At 39.6% G+C, this 18242-nt stretch overlaps 1 protein-coding gene across 1 annotated transcript; it reads right to left on the bottom strand.

The window, feature by feature from the left end:
• Window positions 1-7991: 7991 nt before the first annotated feature.
• On the bottom strand, window positions 7992-17786 carry zmat2 (zinc finger, matrin-type 2). The gene is made up of 6 exons (XM_051938082.1): window positions 17679-17786; window positions 13600-13699; window positions 13191-13314; window positions 11743-11816; window positions 11207-11352; window positions 7992-8801 (listed from the first exon to the last, which is right to left on the bottom strand). The coding sequence occupies exons 1-6, from the start codon at window positions 17694-17696 to the stop codon at window positions 8658-8660; spliced, it is 606 nt and encodes a 201-aa protein (XP_051794042.1). The 5' UTR covers window positions 17697-17786; the 3' UTR covers window positions 7992-8657.
• Between the last annotated feature and the right edge of the window lie 456 nt (window positions 17787-18242).

The raw sequence follows: 18242 nt of genomic DNA, 5'->3' as shown, positions 1-18242 counted from the left end.
CACCTCAACACCTCTCCAACCTCCTACATCCTTCCCATAACAACTACCACCTGAGGTCCAGTGATTTCACAACACTTTCTGTCCCCAAGGTTCACACTGTCTTTGGCCGGAATTCCTTTCAATTTGCTGCAGCAATCGATTGGAATTCCCTCCAAAAATCTCTGAGACTGTCATCACTTCCATCACCATACATGTTTAAGCAGAAGCTGCAGCAGACCCTAGTTGACCACTGCACATGCTGAATGTTTTCACTGAATTTCTAGCATTAATTTAGGGTGTTTTAGATCTCTGTTTAAACACTGGTGTGTCATTTTTTTAATATGTACTTGTTTATTTGATATCATTCTTCCTGCTGGGGCTTCTTCCCAGGTCATAATGGTAAATGAGAAATTGTTCTAAACTGATCTTACCTGGTAAATAAAGAATAAAAAAATCCTAAACGAAGGTGTTTCGTACAATTGATTTTATTTAAGGAAACCTTAAGCTAGACTTTAATTTCAGGTGGCAGTTGAGCAGAAACACCATCATCAGGGGGTTTGCCAACATGTCTGCACGTCAAACTGCTGTAAAATAACTTTTAGAAGCACTGAAGTCCAGTTCTGTGGCTTTTTAAACTTTATTCCATCCTGTAAAGGCCAGAATTATTCAGACTAGTGCTAAAAGTGATCATCTACTACAAACTGATTGCTGTCTGTGGTGCTTGTTTAAAAGAAAATGATACTTGAAGGATCAAAAATAAGATTGTTCACTGTGCTGATGTGACATTATTCAGGAGATACTGTTAGAGTGAGGTGGAAGTCTGCAGAAATAGAGGAACAAACAGGAAAATCCTCTGAATCTGATGTCACTGAAGAACACTTAAAAACAGGCAGCTTCTGCACTGATGAGTTTCTCTTTCCTTACTTCCTGACAGTGTTCAGGTTTGCTAGTTTGAGCTGCTTCACACTGACTTCAGCAGGAAAAACCCTCATCTGCTTCCTGCTCTGTTGGCCGCAACGGGCTGAAGTCACATGAGCTGCTGTTTATCAAACTGCTTCAGCTGGATTCATCGATCGGCTCGGAGGAGGAGGCAGAACCGGCCAAACCTCCAGATGACTCAGACACATGCTGTCTGGTGGCAGAGGTGCATTCTGGGAAGGCACAAACAAAAATAAATGTCCGAATGCAGAAGCGGCGGTCGCAGCTGCCGACAGCTCTGCCGCAGCGTGGGAATGCAAATCAGAAAAGATGAAGCATTTAAAATAACCAGATTCCTGTCCACAGCGGTTAAATGGAACTAATTACTTTCAATCAGGAACTGCTCTGAAGTACAGTGTTTATGTATTTGCACTCAAATATCTCCACGTTTCCACTTGACACTCATCCAAAATTACAAACACATATTCTAAATGACTGAACTTGTTTTAAGTTACATGAAATGTATCTAGAATGATTCAAAACCTACTCAAGATGGCTGAAACTTGTTCACAGTGGTTCAAAACTTGTCCAAAACGACAAAAACTTGACTGACGTGTGTTGAAACCAGCCCAAACTTGTCCAAAGCAACCAAATTGTGACAGAATGTCTTGAAATTTATTTGAGATTACTAAAACTTGTCTAAAACGACTTGAAAATTACTTAAAACATGGCAAAAACAACCAAATCTTATCCAAAATGACTAAGAATCTGTCCAAAATACCCTAACCTTTTGTAAATAAATCCAATTTGTCAAAAAATATTCAAAACCTGTCTAAAACAGCCCTAACTTGGCCAAAAAATCTTCAATTTTGTCCGAAAATATTAAAAACCTGTCCACAATGACTCTAAGGTTGTCAAAAATGACACGACACAAAACGTGTCCAAACTAACCCAAATTTGTCCAAAGCAACTAAAGTTTACCCCAAAATGTCTCAAAACTTATTCAAGATCACAAAAACTTGTCTAAAATGAACTGAAACCTGTTCAAAACAACTCAAAGCTCATCCAAAATACTCAAAATTTGTTCAAAATGTCTCAAATTATGTCCACAATTACTTAAAATTTGTCCAAACCCTTGTCCAGTGGCTGAAACTTGTTCAAAATGACTCAGTCTTGTCCAAAATTGCTTAAAACATGTCCTAAGCAACCCTGACTTACCCAAATGACTTGAAATCTGTCCAAAACTACCCTACCCTTTTCTAAAATTAATCAGTCTGTCCAAAACAGCCCTAACTTTCCAAAATATTTCAATTTTGTATGAAAACATTTTAAATCTGTCCACAATGACTCCAAGGTTATACAAAATTACTAAAAACCTGTCCAAACAACCCAAAATTGTCCAAAGCAACCACAATTCGTCCCAAAATGTCTCAAAAATTTATTTGAGATCACTAAAATTTGTCTAAAATGAATTGAAATACAGCGTCCTCCATAATTATTGGCACCCCTGGTTAAGATTTGTTCTTTAGCTTCTAATAAATTCCTTTTTTTCCAAATAATGTTGGACCACAATGGGGGAAAAAAAGGAAAATTCAACCTTTAATTCAAGTGCATTTATTCAGTGGGGGGGTGGGGGGGAATCACACATTAAGAAATAATTCTTTTACATCAAATCATGTGTGCCACAATTATTAGCACCCTGTTGTTAATACTTTGTACAACCTTCTTTTGCCAACAAAACAGCACCTAATCTTCTCCTATAATACATTTTCTGCCATTTTCAGTGTGAGAGTTTGCTTCTGCAACAAAAACTAAATTTATTTTAAGGTTTTCAACACATCTTAACCAGGGGGTGCCAATAATTATGGAGGGCGCCGTGTATTCAAAACAACTCTAAACTCATCCAAAATACTCAAAATGTGTTCAAAATGTCTCAAAGATGTCCACAATTACTTAAAACGTGTCCAGATTTAAATTACTTTAAATCTGTCCAAAACTACTCTAACCCTTTGGTCAAAAATAAATCAAAACCTGTCTAAAATAGCCCTAACTTGTCCAAAATGACCTAAATTTGGTCTAAAACTACTTGAAAGCCAACCACAATGACTCGACACCTGTCCAAACTGACCTGAATTTGTCTAAAGTGACCAAAATGTCCTGAAATTTCTCCCTATAACCTAAATGTTTCCCAAAATGTCTGGATAAGTTCAGATTTCATATAATTTTGGACAGGTTTTGAGCCATTCTAAGCAAGTTAAGTCATTATGGGAAACTGAGATATTCTGGACAAATGTACTTTGTCTAGTTTTGAATACTTGTGGACAAGTTTTAAGTTATTCTTGACTGGTTCTAAGTCATTCAGGGTCATTTTTGACAAAGTTCAAGTCATTGTAAACATGTTTCAGCATTTTGGTTTTAAGTTGTTCTAAACAGGTTCCAAGCTATTCTGGGAAAGTGCAGTCATTTTTGAAGAGAATAGAATAGCCTTTATTGTCATTGTACCGGGTATAACGAGATTAGGATACCAGTTCCCACAGTGATAAACAGTAACAATTTAAAAAGAACAATAAATATATGTACATAAATGTGCATAAATGCAGTAGCAGCATGAGTCTTTCAGGTGCCAAAGGAATGCGAGTGTCAAAGGTAATTGCCTCTGTGATTGTGGACTGCAGTGATAGCTCTTGGGAAGAAGCTATTTCTGAGTCTGCTTGTACTGGTTTTGTGTGACCTGTACCGTCGACCGGATGCAGCAGGTCAAACAGATGGTTACCGGGTGGAATGGGTCGTTGATGATGTTGCCACCTCTGCTGAGGTAGCGAGAGTTGGCAATTTCCTCCAGGCTGGGCAGAGAGCAGCCAGTGATCTTCTAGGTCGTGCAGATGACCCTCTGCAGCACTCTCCTGTTTTCTGCTGAGCACCTCGTGTTGCATTTGTTGGCGGCCTGACGAGGTAATCACCTTCACCTGGATGTGTGACATCACTCCCCGAAAGGGGGGGATTTCCACCGTAGTTAAAGCCCAGCTGTGGACGCGGCCGGGAGCTCCAGGAACTAAGAGAACCCTTCTTCCTTTCCCCCTTCCCCAAAGTTTTTAATCTTTTATAGTAAATAAAGTAAAGTATTTTTGAAACGAATAGAACCACCTGATCCTTCCCCTGCACCTTGCGCGTAATACCCCGCGTACCACACCATGATGCAGTAGCCCAGGATGCTCTCTATGGTGGCTCTGTAGAAGGTAACCAGCAGCATCTTCTCCAGGTTGTTTTTCCTGAGCACTCTCAGAAAGTGGAGTCGCTGCTGAGCCTTCTTCACCACCATTTTGGTGTTGGCAGTCCAGGACAGATCATCAGAGATCTGCACACCCAGGAATCTTGTGGAGTGAATTCTTTCCACGCAGACCCCACTGATGTAGAGTGGGAACGGGTCTGCTCAGCCCTTCCTGAAGTCGAAAATAAGTTCTTTTGTTTTGGTGGTGTTCAGTTGAAGGTTGTTGACTGAACACCATGCAGTCAGTCTGTTTAACTCATCTCTGTAGTCGGTCTCATCCCCTCCTGAGATGAGTCCAACCACGGTGGTGTCGTCCGCAAACTTTATGATGGTGTTCGAAAGATGGGTTGGGGAGCAGTCAGATGTGTAGAGTGTGAACAGGAGCGGACTCAAAACACACCCTTGTGGGGAGCCGGTGCTGAGTGTGATGGTGCTGGACAGATGGGGTCCAAGTCTGACAGCCTGGGGTCAGTTTGTCAGGAAGTCTTTGATCCAGAGGCAGATGGAGGTGGAGAGACCCTGGTCAGATAGTTTCTGGACCAAGATCTCCGGGATGATGTGGTTAAATGCTGAGCTGGAGTCTAGGAAAAGCATCCTTACGTAGCTTCCCTAGTGCTCCAGATGGCTCAGCGCGGTGTGGAGCGCTATAGTGATAGCGTCTTCGGTAGATCGGTTTGCCCTGTAGGCGAACTGGTGGGGGTCCAAGGCAGAAGGTAGGCCGGTCCTAATGTGCTGGCAGACCAGTAGTAATTCCCAGTCAATTAGGACAAGTTTCTAGTAATTTCAGACAGGTTTGGAGTCATCCTTGGCAAGCGTCTGAGTTGTTTTCAAACAGTTTATGCCATTTTGGAAAACTGACACTTTTTGGGGGAAAAAATTTGGACAAGTTTCCAGCTATTTGGAACCAGTTTTAACTCATTTTGGACAAGTTTCGATTCATTCTAGGCAAGCTGAGTCATTTTAGACAAGTTTTAAGTTGTTCTAAAGAGGCTTCAAGTCATTCAGGGCAGAGTTAGGGTAAAGTGCAATCATTTTTGACTAGTTTCTAGTCATATTAGGCCGATTTGGAGCTATTCTGGGCAAGTTTTGAGTCTTTTAAAACCAGTTTCAAACATTTTGGACACATTTTGAGTCATTTTACACAGGTTTTAAGTTGTTCTAAATAGGCTTCAAGTCATTCAGGGTCATTTTTGACAAATTTTAAGTAATTTTAAAGACATTTTAACATTTTCAGTCATTTTAGACAGTTTTTAAGTTGTTCTAAATAGGCTTCAAGTCATTGAGGGCAGAGTTAGGGTTAAGTTTAATCATTTTTGACTACGGTAGTTTCTTGTCATATTAGGCTGCTTTGGAAGCGTTGAGTCTTTTTGGACACATTTTGAGTCATTTTAGACAGGTTCCAAGTCATTCAGGGTCATTTTTGACAAAATTTAGTCATTTTAGCATTTTCACACGTTTTCTGTCATTTTAAACAGGTTTTTAGTTGTTCTACACAGGTTTCAAGTCACCATGGATAAGTCCAGTCATTGTCATTTCAGGGAAGTTTGGAGCTTTTCTGGGCAAGTTTTTGAGTGCTTGCAATCAAGTTTAAGTTTAGTTTCCACCCATTTTGTACATGTTTTAACTCATTTTGGACACATTTTGAGCCATTTAGGACAAGTTTTGGAAATGTGTCTAGCCATTTTGTACATGATTCAAGTCATTTCAGACAAGTTTCAAGCCATTACTGGCAAGTTTTGAGTAGTTTTAAACAAGTCTGAGACACTTTGGAGGCGCAGGACTTTATACTGCAGAAAAAGAGGCCACAGTGAGGAATATCCTGACAGCAGCAACAAACAGTCGAACTGCTCGGAACTCACAGGGTTAAATCACACATTAGACTTGAAACTTGCAGCAAAAACACTGCTGCACCTCGTTCTGGTCATTAATCAGCAAAGAGCTAAGAGGAAACACAGCAAACTTCCTCTTGTTCTTCCTGTTGAAGAAACTTTGTTCCACCTGCTGCACTAGAAAAACCTCAAGATCCTCAACGTTCATCTCAAAGTCAAATATTAAGTGTTTACATAAAACTGATGACAGCCAACAGCAAAAGTTTCTGTTCTTCATTTGTCTGAACCATAAATTCTCTGGAGGCCAATGATTTATTAGTTAATCGAGACACCACTCAGCCTCATTTCTGGTCTAATTCACTGTGACTCCACATGGCCAAAAGTATGTAGACAAGAACTTATCGTCCTTCTGGTAGAGGACTGGCTTTCCTCTCTGTTCCGAGTTCTTGTCATTTGACACATTAAAGACATATTGGACAAGTTCTGACTAATTCTGGACGAATTTCATGCCATTTTGAGTCATTGTGGACAGATTTAAGACAAATGAGGCACATTTTGGACAGGTAACGAGTAACTTTGGACAGGTTTTGTCTAATTCTCCACAGGATTTTCTCATTTTGAACAGATTTCAAGTCATTCTAGACAGGTTATGAATAAATTTGAACAGGTTTTGACATTTCAAGTCATTTTGGACAAATTTCTAGTCATTTCGAGCCATTATGGACAGAATTCAAGTCATTTAGGACAGAAGTGACACATTTTGGACAAGTCACAAGTCATTTTACACATTTTCAGTCATTCTGGAAAAGTTCCAAGTCACTTTGGATAGGTTTTGTATCACTGTGGACAAATCTCAAGTCCTTTTGAGTCATCATTTACAGATTTCAAATAATTTAGGACGAGTTTGATCCTTTTTGGACAGTTTTGAGTCATCTTGGACAAGCTCTTGTCATTTAAGACAAAAGTTTGAGTAATTTTTACAAGTTTCAAGTCATTCTAGACACATTTTGGATCATTTCTAATCACCTTGGGATGGTTTTGGACAGGTTTCAAGTTATTTAGGACAAATTTGACACATTTTGGACCATTTTAAGTCATCTTGCAGAGGTTTCTGTCACTTTAGACAAAGTTCGAGTCATTTCGGACAAGTTTTGAGTCATTGTGGACAGATTTGAAGTCATTTAGGACTAATGTGGTACATGTTTTGTGTCATTTTGGACAGGTCTTGTTTAATTCTGCATGGGATTTTTTTTAAAATTTAGGACAGGTTTGGTATCACTGAACAAATCTCAAGTTCTTTTGAGTCATTTGCAGGTTTCAAGTCAAGTCATTTAGGACAAGTTTGACCCTGTTTGAACAGTTTTGAGTCATTCTGGATAAGTTCTGAGCAATTTTTGACAGGTTTCAAGTCATTCTAGACAAGTTTTGAAACATTTTCTAGTCCTATTAGATAAATTTCAAATCATTCTGTGAGGGCTTTCAGTAGTTTGGACATTTTTTGTCATTTAGGACAAGTTTTCTGCCATTGTGGACAGATTTCAAGTCTTTTTGAGTCTTTATTGACAGGTTTTAAGTAATCTTAGACATGTTTCAAATTATTTCATACAAATTTAGAGTTATTTTAGTCGGTTTTTGGGTCATTTCAGATAAATTTGAAGTCATTCTGGATACGTTTTGAAAGAGTGTGGACACGTTTTAAGTTATTTTGGATCGGTTTGAGAAAATTTTATAAATTTTCGAGTCATCTTCTAAAAAGCTACAAGTCATTTTGTCCAAGTCTGACATGTTTTGAACAGGTTTGTCATTTGAGTTCAAGTTACTCTGAGCATTGTTTAAGTAATTTCTTGGTAGTTTTAAGTCATTTTGAAAAACATCAGGCACATCGTGTTAATAAACCAAAATGACTCTTTAAACGAGTGGAAGGCATCAAACACAGCAGGTTTTCTGTGGTGCGTTCACTGACACACACAGCAGATGAGAAACCACATAACCAAACCTAGAAATAAAAACGGTTTATTAAAATGTCCCAACATGCCGTGTCCTGATACAAACGAGCTCTGACGTGACACAGAGGAAACTTCTGTGGCTGTTTGAGCTTTTTGGCATGTTTAATGTCTCAGACTCACAGTTCTGGCATTTAATTTATAATCTGTATGTTTGTGTGAAGGACAAAAAGCTCAAACAGCCGCTTCTGAATGTTGCTGTGGTTTCAAACAAAACATGGCAATCATTTTCTGATTTTTTTTTTCTGAGTGAAATTAAACTTGTCCCACTTGGAGTTAAATCTTAAAGAAAACTTCAGTTTTGTCTTTTGGTCTCATTTTTGTGGGTTTCAGAGAAGCTGCTTCGTGTCCAACCTGCTGCGTTTACAGGTGTTTTTAACCCACAACAATTTAGTTCACCGTCATTCTGTGTGTGAGAGCGAAGCTGCCGACTATCAGAACGGACTGAGTGATGGATTAAACTATGAAAATAAGAGCCTGGCGGTAAATAAAGTAAGAGTCTGAACCAGGGAGGTGAGCTGGCAGGACCGTGGAAACGACCGCAGCTTTCAGCAGGACTCCTGCCTGAACAGTCTCCTCCTGGTCTGAAGCTCCACCCGACAGAGGCGGCAGGTGGAGCAGCAATCCTTCCCGGTACGAGGTCGCCGTCCTCACAGATCATCAGTGACTCTTCTTGGAAGAGCCGAAGCCGGAGAAACCCATCACTGCCGCCATCTCGTCATCCTCCTCAAAGTCCACGTCCTCCTCCGCCCGCCGCTTCCTCTCCTTCTGCTTCTCCTTCTTGTAGGCCTTCGCCTTCTCCTCCTGATGAAACGACAACAACAACACCGTCACCTGAAGGCCGAACTACAAACACTAGTCCAACACAGCTGGGCTTCATTTGTGGATTGGAAGAGACTAATTTTCCATAGAAACACTGTAGTCTATCTAAGGGACTTGTTTTTGGGTAAAGTTAAGGTCAGGACAACAGTGATGACTGACATCAGGCTTCGACGAAGGAAAACATTTTATATCAAGACGAGTTCATCTAACTATAAATGTGTGATTATTTATGTGGTTTAACTGGAGTTAAAAGGGTTAAAGTGTCCTGTAAATACTTTGTATACCAGCCAGGATAGGAAATTCCTCCCTCACTAGTCTTGTTTCCCTCAGAGGAATCATAGAAGATGAGACTAGAAACATGATAGTTTCTGCTGTATTCTCTACTCTTTGTTTTACTTCACACACTGAGCACCTTCGACACAAATATTTCTACAAGATCAAGTTTCTGGATTTTTCTAGTTTGCAGTCGGGAGACAAACATTTCCTTGCTTTTCTATCATTTTAATGTTAAACCCTCTAAGAAGACCATCCTCTGGTTCAAACTGCTTAAAAATTATGAATATAAATTTTAAATAACTTCCTAAATTAATAGTTCCCAACATTAAAAACCGGTAATTATTGGCAGCAATGAAAGAAAAGCAGCGTTTTTTTCTCCATGTGCTGACAAAACTGTTTAACTAACACTGAATATTTCCTATAAAACTGCCTCAGTTACATTATGAATTTGAAGAACAAAGGAAACACCAAGTTAGTGTATTATAAACTAACAGAAAAAATATGAGAAACTGCTCTTCTAAGATTAGCCAACCCGGTCTCACGGGGATTCGTGAAACTGTCACGTAAGTTTTAGTTTCGGTTTCGTGCGCACCAACACGATTTCGTCATGTTTTTCGTGCCGCTCACCACGAAATGTTTTTCGCTGTGGTAATCACATCTGAAAGTGGTTTATACCGGCGGATTCATGACGATCTAAGCTGTCCATCGGCGTATACTGCTTGTGTGATCGCGTTTGCGGCCGCCGGCCGCCGGACATTCTTGAAATTCCTATGCAAATTGGTAAGTGTAACACCGGCTTATGGTTAGGTTATGTTTAGGGACGATGTCATGCAAAATATAGCGTTGGATTCGCCACGGTTTTACATTAAAAATATAATATACACATTCTTTTGAAATACGTTCTGAGTGGCACGAAAAGTCCGCCGTTTAAAATACATTGGTGCGCATTTCGTGGTGAGCGGCACGAAAAACATGACGAAATCGTGTTGGTGCGCACGAAACCGAAACTAAAACTTACGTGACAGTTTCACGAATCCTCGTGAGATCGGGCTGGATCAGCAAACGAGCTGCACTCTTCCACAGTAAATAACCTGCAATGTTATCATTTTTTCACAGTGGTTTCAAATCAGAATCACTGAAGTTAATCCAGCTGCTCAGACAGCCACAAATCCTGTCGCAGTAACTTCATCAGGTGTTTACTGCCGCCTCTGAAACAGATTTTTGTTCTCAGAGCATCATTTTAATGTCATAAGCCTGTAATCAGAGTCCTGCAGCGTCTCTGCCGACACTCAGTTTGTGTTAGCATTTAAAACTCTTAGCTTACTGGTAGCATGAGCCTCAGGTAGCTAGCTGAGGAGCGCTTCTTTTATGGACCTTCTGGCTGGACAGCAAACACACCTGGAACTCCATCTCATTAAACAGCAACAGACTCTGACTACCAGCTAATGTTTTGCCTCATCAGGTTCCGTATTTTTAAATCAGTAAATGAATTGATAAACGATCATTAGCATCTCCAGCTGTGACATTAAGTGCTTCACTGAACAAACACATTAACGTCACTATCAAACTGAAACATCTGTGTTTTAATTCATCCCTGCTACTGAATTATTCAACTTTCTGATGAAACTACAAACTCAAATTTAAGACTTTTATCATAAAAAATAATACGTTAATAGCCTTAAAAAGCTCTGTGTGATATTCCGACGACCTCAACGGAGACGGCGTATTCAAAGCCCCACGATTTGTTTTTTTTTTTAGTATCTCCTCCATTTAATATCTTCTCATAATGACTGATTTCAAAGTTCGATGACAAACTCTTCCATTGTGACATTTCATGGCTGCTGGATCAGTTCAGTTTCTTAATGTTACTGTCAACTATCAGCAGTGTTTTTTAGCAGAATTTCCTCCACACTATTCTGAAAAACATCTCCGCCCTTCCTGTGATATTTCAGGACGATAACAGATTAATCTCCCCAAAGTTACTTTTTCTATCTTCGTCTTCCTCACTCCACTGCAGAGATAGTGTGTCATTTTTAAAGCTACAAGTGATTAAAAACGTTCAGAAACAGGTCATCCTGGAGACCAGCAGGGGGCGTCGTCTCCCTCCTCACCTCCTCCCGCAACTCCTTCATGCGCTCCTCAAAGTCGTACTCCTTCTGCTTCTCCTCCAGCTTCTTCTTGTTCACCTCGAAACGCTTCTTTACCTGATCCAGAGACGAGCGCTCGACCCGCATCGACATGCCCAGATTCCTCTGGTCTGCTCACACAAACAACAACAGGTAAGAAAGGTAAACAACGACAGGAAAAGACAATATATTTATGTCCAATTTTTCTCTTTGTCCATTTTTTTTATTTGTACGATTTCTCAGTATTTTGTTTATTCCAGTAGTAACATAAACCTTGTTTAATCTTTATATTACTAATAACCTTAATAATAATCTTGATTATCCCAGAGGAAGTCATAGTCGGCGGTAAACCACAGTGCTGCATAATTTTACCACACTAAAAGCCCCACAATAGACAGAAAAATATGACGTTAATAAAAAAAAGACTAAATAGAATAAAATCCTCATCTATTAAAGACAAAAGAATTATTATGGATGTTATTTGGTTCAAACTCAAATGTTTTCTGTGTAACTCAACTCACGTTTCTTGCCGTTGATGTGATCTAAGAAGTTGATGGAATCTTTCACTACGCAGTCGCAGACGTTACAGTAATACCTGGAATGGAGGCAGAAGAAATCAGAGGAAGACCATGAGTGACACAAGCTTCACGTTTCAAACGGGGTTTAATTCATTTTTAAATAAACATTCAGACAGAAAGTCCAGCAGGCTGACCCTCGCTCCATCTAAGCTTCCATGATGATGGTTTTCTCAAGCCTCAGCAGAAAAGTTTAAATGTAAATCACTGAATCTGTCCTCTAGTGACAAGTTTCATGTTCTGAAACATCTGTATGATCCCACAGTAGGCTTGGGCAGTATCCAAATTTTGATACCGTCAAACTTCCTTCACATTTTACCGGGGTATACGGTATTACTGTGAATATTACCGTTACTGACTCGTGCCTTCACGTTCGGAAATTGAATACTAGCGGCAGTGAGTGGATGGTTGATTCGGAGATGCGTCCTTAGGTTAGAGGTGTTTCTCGCGATCACTTTTTGATTGCAGAATTTACAAATTGCTTAATCAGTATTTACCGGCTCTCCTTTCTCGTTTGCCTTGAACCCGAAATGCTCCCAAACTGCAGAAGTTGTGGTTTTTTTTTTTTACATCAAGTCACTCCGTGCGGGATCTGCCATCTTCCCCCCTCTCTCTCTCCTCCGCGCTGTCACGTGACATTACGTTGTTAAACTTTATGGAAAGTCTCCAAAAGTAGGCTAAAACATAACTGTTTAAGTAAAACTGAAAATTCAACCACACATAAGTGCTACTGGACAGAGAATCAATTTTAGGCATTAAATGACTTATTTATTATTTAATCCTTATGTTAACGTTTCCTGCTCAGCTCCCGACCGTGGTTGGGAGGACAGTTCTCCAGGGCCGAAGTTACTGTTGTTACTTCGGGGTTAACCCCTTCACTTCCTTGGCAGTCGTAGAAGGCAAAGACACAGGAGCCCGGCCTTATTGAAGAATACTGCAGCCTTTATTGTGAATTAACAGCGGCTGAACCATACAGTCGCACTAACCCAGCAGCTACACACCTCTTCTCTCTTCCTCCCCAAATCGACTGCCGTCTTCCTTGCTCGCGCTGCATTCAGGGTCGCTCGGACATCTCGCTCTCCCCCTCTCTCTCACACACACGCTGCTCTCTCTCCCTCTCTAATAACGGAGCCACACACTCTCATAACACTTATCTCCTGTATAAGAGCATTGCATTTTTTGACGGTATTGGAACTGATACCGCTGCTGTTTTTAAACACCGGCAGTATACGGTATTACCGTAATACCGCCCAAGCCTATCCCACAGATGTCAAAAATTGCATCAACAGAAAAATAACTTCTAAATAAAGAAATAAGAAATGAGGAAATAAAGACTTGTGTTGGTATGAAGTGGAGGAGATTTGGTTTGCAGGTTTCATGATTAAACCTCCTACCCGCCCATCTCCGCCTGAGGAGTGGTCTTGGTGATGACGATGGTCTTCCCCAGTTTGGACTCCAGATCCACCTTGTAGTCTCGGTGTCGCAGGAGGTCCCGCTTGACCGGTGGAGCCGTTTTCCCTGAGGCAACGAGAAACAGATAAAAGACGATAAAGGAATTAAATCATCATTTCTGAAATTGCAAACTGGGCCCACAAGGACTGAAGATGAACATGTAGTTTTATTTTAAGACAAACATCAGAGGAAGAACACGATGAATCAAGTAAAAAGTGACGGGCAGAAAGTAGATAAAAATATTTCCTTTCAGTTTTTTGAACTCCTGATCTCCAAATCAGGTCAGTGGAAAATAAATGAACTCTTGTGGAGTCAAGTTGTATTTGTGACAGGTATTTTCTATCTTCTCACCATCTCTCCTCTCTCGGTCTCTCTCCTCCGCCAGACGTTTCTGAGCGAGGTTTTCATACTCATCTTTGTCCCACTTCCGACGGAAGTCATTCTTATTGGACTGGAAGAGAAGATGAAGAAAAGTTCAAAAACCAAACACTTCAAAACATAAAAACATCCTGACAGTTCATCTGTAGCTCCTGTCAAACCTCAGAACTAATACTGAATATCTGTTGATAGTAGCTGACTTGTATTCACCTAATATTTGGTTAAATGTGAGACTAAAATAACTGTAGATGTAAATATTAAAGGTGACAATTCTACATATGAAACTGATCAGCTGAATTTATGGATTAATTTGTGTGATCCTTCAACAGGAAGTAACAAGAGCTAACTGTGATGTCACTAAATGTAAAGTCACTGGATCATGTCAGCTTGGTAGCTCTTTTTATAGGAATCATTTTATCCTGAATTCAATATGACACCTGCCTAAATATAGATGCTAATATGATACCAACACAAAAACTAAGACATCAGGAAACATAACAGAATAACAGATGAGATAACGTGAAACTTACAATTCCTGTTTGTCATAAAGAACAACCTATGTTTTAATTAAATACTTTTACATGAATTCAAGCTGGTTAACATCCTGTGGTTCACTTCAAACTCAGGGAATCCTTTATCAGAAACCAGTCTGTTCCAAATCCGATTAAAACCATTATTACGATGATAAACATTTATTTGAACCTGCATTAATCACACAAAGCCATGTCACCCCCAAATATTCTACCTGGTACTGCAACTACATGGTAAAAGCTAAACACTTTCTCAGTACACATATGAACATAATCTCTTCTGTTTTTCTAACAGTTTACTTTTAACAAGAGTCTACCCCAGAAATTTCAAAGAGAGGAACAAATCAGAGGAAATGCAGGCACATGAATGACTGGAATGCCATGAAAGGCAAAATCCTGCACTTTGTTTAAAAAATAACGCTGTAATGTCCTGTTTCAGGGTTTCTGCAGAAATCAGCTAGTCAAATTGAATGCTTTTAATGCCATTTTAATGCTATACTGCAAACATTTTAATGCCATGACCATTAACTCAATAAATTAAATGGGTTTGTTTTTCATAAAAGATCATTTTTATATGAGAACTGTGCCCTCATTTCACTAATTCTGAATCCGGAAACCATCCCTGACAGCCCACGGACTGCAGTCATTCTCTGAATTCCACATTTTCTCGCCATTTTTGCTGGAATTTGCATTTCCCCATTTCTCCTCCACTTTCCAAATATGTAACTTTTGGATATTATACCCGATCAGCTGGAGCAATTATCGCAATGCTTCGGCATGTTTACACAGATCTGATGAATCATAGTCTATAATTCTATATTATTATTGTCAAATATTTTTCTTGAAAATGGCAGAAAGAATTTTTAATACCACTGAGAATCAAATTTAATGATTTTTAATGCTATTTAAGGTCTTAAATTTTGCAAAATCAATTTAATGACTATTAAAGCTTTTTAATGCCTGCAGAAACCCTGTGTTTATTCTGTAAATTATCCAATAGTTAATCTTATTTTTGCAACAGCTTTTACTCAGTCCACCTTCTTTGCAGCTGTCGGTACTTCTGGTTTTTCCTATCAGTAGAAATAAACAGTGACAAACATGTTCATCATGCCATGTTTACCATTGACTGACTGAGTATAACTGATTATAATTGGTGTTATTGACCTGCATACCTGTAAACACCTGACTTAGGAAACTGTGAACTGTGTTTGCAACGTGGCTAAGTTGTTAAAAAGTTAAACAGCTATCAGTGTTCTTCAAAATCCGCTGGTCAAGTTGGAAAAAATAATTTGTCAGATTATAAATAACCTATTTAGTATCTATTTGAGGGCACGCCGAACTTGTACACACGTGGACAAAATTGTTGGTACCCCTCAGTTAAAGAAGGAAAAACCCACAATTCTCACTGAAATCACTTGAAACTCACAAAAGTAACAATAAATAAAAAATTTTGAAAATTAAATAATCAAAATCAGCCATCACTTTTGAATTGTTGATTAACATAATTATTTAAAAAAACAAACTAATGAAATAGGGCTGGACAAAAATGATGGTACCCATAACTTAATATTTTGTTGCACAACCTTTTGAGGCAATCACTGCAATTAAACGATTTCTGTATTTGTCAATGAGCGTTCTGCAGCTGTCAACAGGTATTTTGGCCCACTCCTCATGAGCAAACAGCTCCAGTTGTCTCAGGTTTGATGGGTGTCTTCTCCAAATGGCATGTTTCAGCTCCTTCCACATATGTTCAATGGGATTCAGATCTGGGCTCATAGAAGGCCACTTTAGAATAGTCCAACGCTTTTCTCTCAGCCATTCTTGGGTGTTTTGGCTGTGTGTTTTGGATCGTTGTCCTGTTGGAAGACCCATGACCTGCGACTGAGACCAAGCTTTCTGACACTAGGCAGCACATTTCTCTCCAGAATGCCTTGATAGTCTTCAGATTTCATCGTACCTTGCACGCTTTCAAGACACCCTGTGCCAGATGCAGCAAAGCAGCCCCAAAACATTACTGAGCCTCCTCCATGTTTCACCGTAGGGACAGTGTTCTTTTCTTCGTATGCTTGGTTTTTGAGTCTATGAACATAGAGTTGATGTGCCTTACCAAAAAGCTCCAGTTTGGTCTCATCTGTCCAAAGGACATTCTCCCAGAAGCTTTGTGGCTTGTCAACATGCATTTTTGCAAATTCCAGTCTCGCTTTTTTATGAGTTTTTTTCAGCAGTGGTGTCCTCCTTGGTCGTCTCCCATGAAGTCCACTTTGGCTCAAACGACGACGAATGGTGCGATCTGACACTGATGTACCTTGGCCTTGGAGTTCACCTTTAATTTCTTTGGAGGTTGCTCTGGGCTCTTTGGATACAATTCCAACGATCCGTCTCTTCAATTTGTCATCAATTTTCCTCTTGCGGCCACGTCCAGGGAGGTTGGCTACTGTCCCGTGGGTCTTGAACTTCTGAATAATATGAGCCACTGTTGTCACAGGAACTTCAAGCTGTTTAGAGATGGTCTTATAGCCTTTACCTTTAAGATGTTTGTCTATCATTTTTTTTCGGATGTCCTGGGACAATTCTCTCCTTCGCTTTCTGTTGTCCATGTTCAGTGTGGTACACACCTTTTCACCAAACAGCAGGGTGACTACTTGTCTCCCTTTAAATAGGCAGACTGACTGATTATGAGTTTGGAAACACCTGTGATGTCAATTAAATGACACACCTGAGTTAATCATGTCACTCTGGTCAAATAGTTTTCAATCTTTTATAGAGGTACCATCATTTTTGTCCAGGCCTGTTTCATTAGTTTGTTTTTTTAAATAATTATGTTAATCAACAATTCAAAAGTAATGGCTGTTTTTGATTATTTAATTTTCAATAAATTTTTATTTATTGTTACTTTTGTGAGTTTCAAGTGATTTCAGTGAGAATTGTGGGTTTTTCCTTCTTTAACTGAGGGGTACCAACAATTTTGTCCACGTGTGTATGTGTTGCATTCATTAACGTGTCGCTGTTTTTGCTACCGTACCGCATAGATACCGATATATTTAAGCAGGTGTCTAACCAAAATCATAAGTTTGATATCATGACAGCAGTAGTTCCACTCTCAGTCGGTGTGTTTTCTTTATTTGCTTTAGTTTTGTTAATAAACGAACAATTACTGGTGGTAGCGAAGCTCAGGCTAATGAGCTAACATTTGGCAGCGTTGCTCTGTTTCAGCGCAGAGGCAGAAAACCACAAACCAACACTCAGAGCTTTATAAAACAGTAAAATAATTCTCCTAAAACGTCGCTCCGTGAGACTTAGAACCAGACATGTTCACTTTGTTGTTAGTTAGCAGGCTAGCTTGCGTTAGCTGCGAGCGACAGGGGGCGACAGAAACGGCATTTTAAACATTGTAAACTACTTCAAACAGACCCGTTAGCAGCACTGATCAACACACATGCCCTTACAGAAATGAAAGTTACCTATCATTAACGTTGTTTTACGTTTTGAATGACAAATAAAGAGATCTGATACTCAACTTACTCCGCTACCGGACGCCATCTTGTTTATTGGGTTAGCGGAAACAGTGCCGCTCTTCTTCTTCTTCTTTTAATTTCCGGCAGTGTAGACGCTTCTCGGCGTATTACTGCCTACCCCTGGTTGTCACAGGTTGTACATCCTTTATATTTTCTTATACAGCCCCGTGTCGCGCAGGAACTCTGTGATTGCTGTCATAATCTGCTGGTGGTTATTATGATCACCAAAACAAGATTTAACAGAAACTGAACGTAGTCCCAGATTTGCCAGTGATTTAAATAGATTTCTCCTCTCATTAGTATATTTCCTACACTCCAGCAAAACATGTTTCACCGTTTCAGAGTAACCACATCCACGTAACCCTGTGCTGTGTTTCCCTATAATATGCAGATACTTATTTAGTCCACAATGTCCCAGCTTTAACCTACAAATTTTAACAGAGTCTACCCGGTTTCCATGAAAATAATTGCTCTTTTTAATTTTTGGATGGAAAGAAAAATAATGCCTTCCCTTGCTTTCCTTTTCCCATTCTCTCTGCCACTCATTCTCCACACACTTTTTAATTTTTGA

The sequence above is a fragment of the Acanthochromis polyacanthus genome, chromosome 17 (genome assembly GCF_021347895.1).
Source record: "Acanthochromis polyacanthus isolate Apoly-LR-REF ecotype Palm Island chromosome 17, KAUST_Apoly_ChrSc, whole genome shotgun sequence".
Taxonomy (NCBI): domain Eukaryota; kingdom Metazoa; phylum Chordata; class Actinopteri; family Pomacentridae; genus Acanthochromis; species Acanthochromis polyacanthus.
The sequence above is the reverse complement of the archived record's forward strand: the minus strand, read 5'-3'. Positions and strand labels throughout refer to the sequence as shown.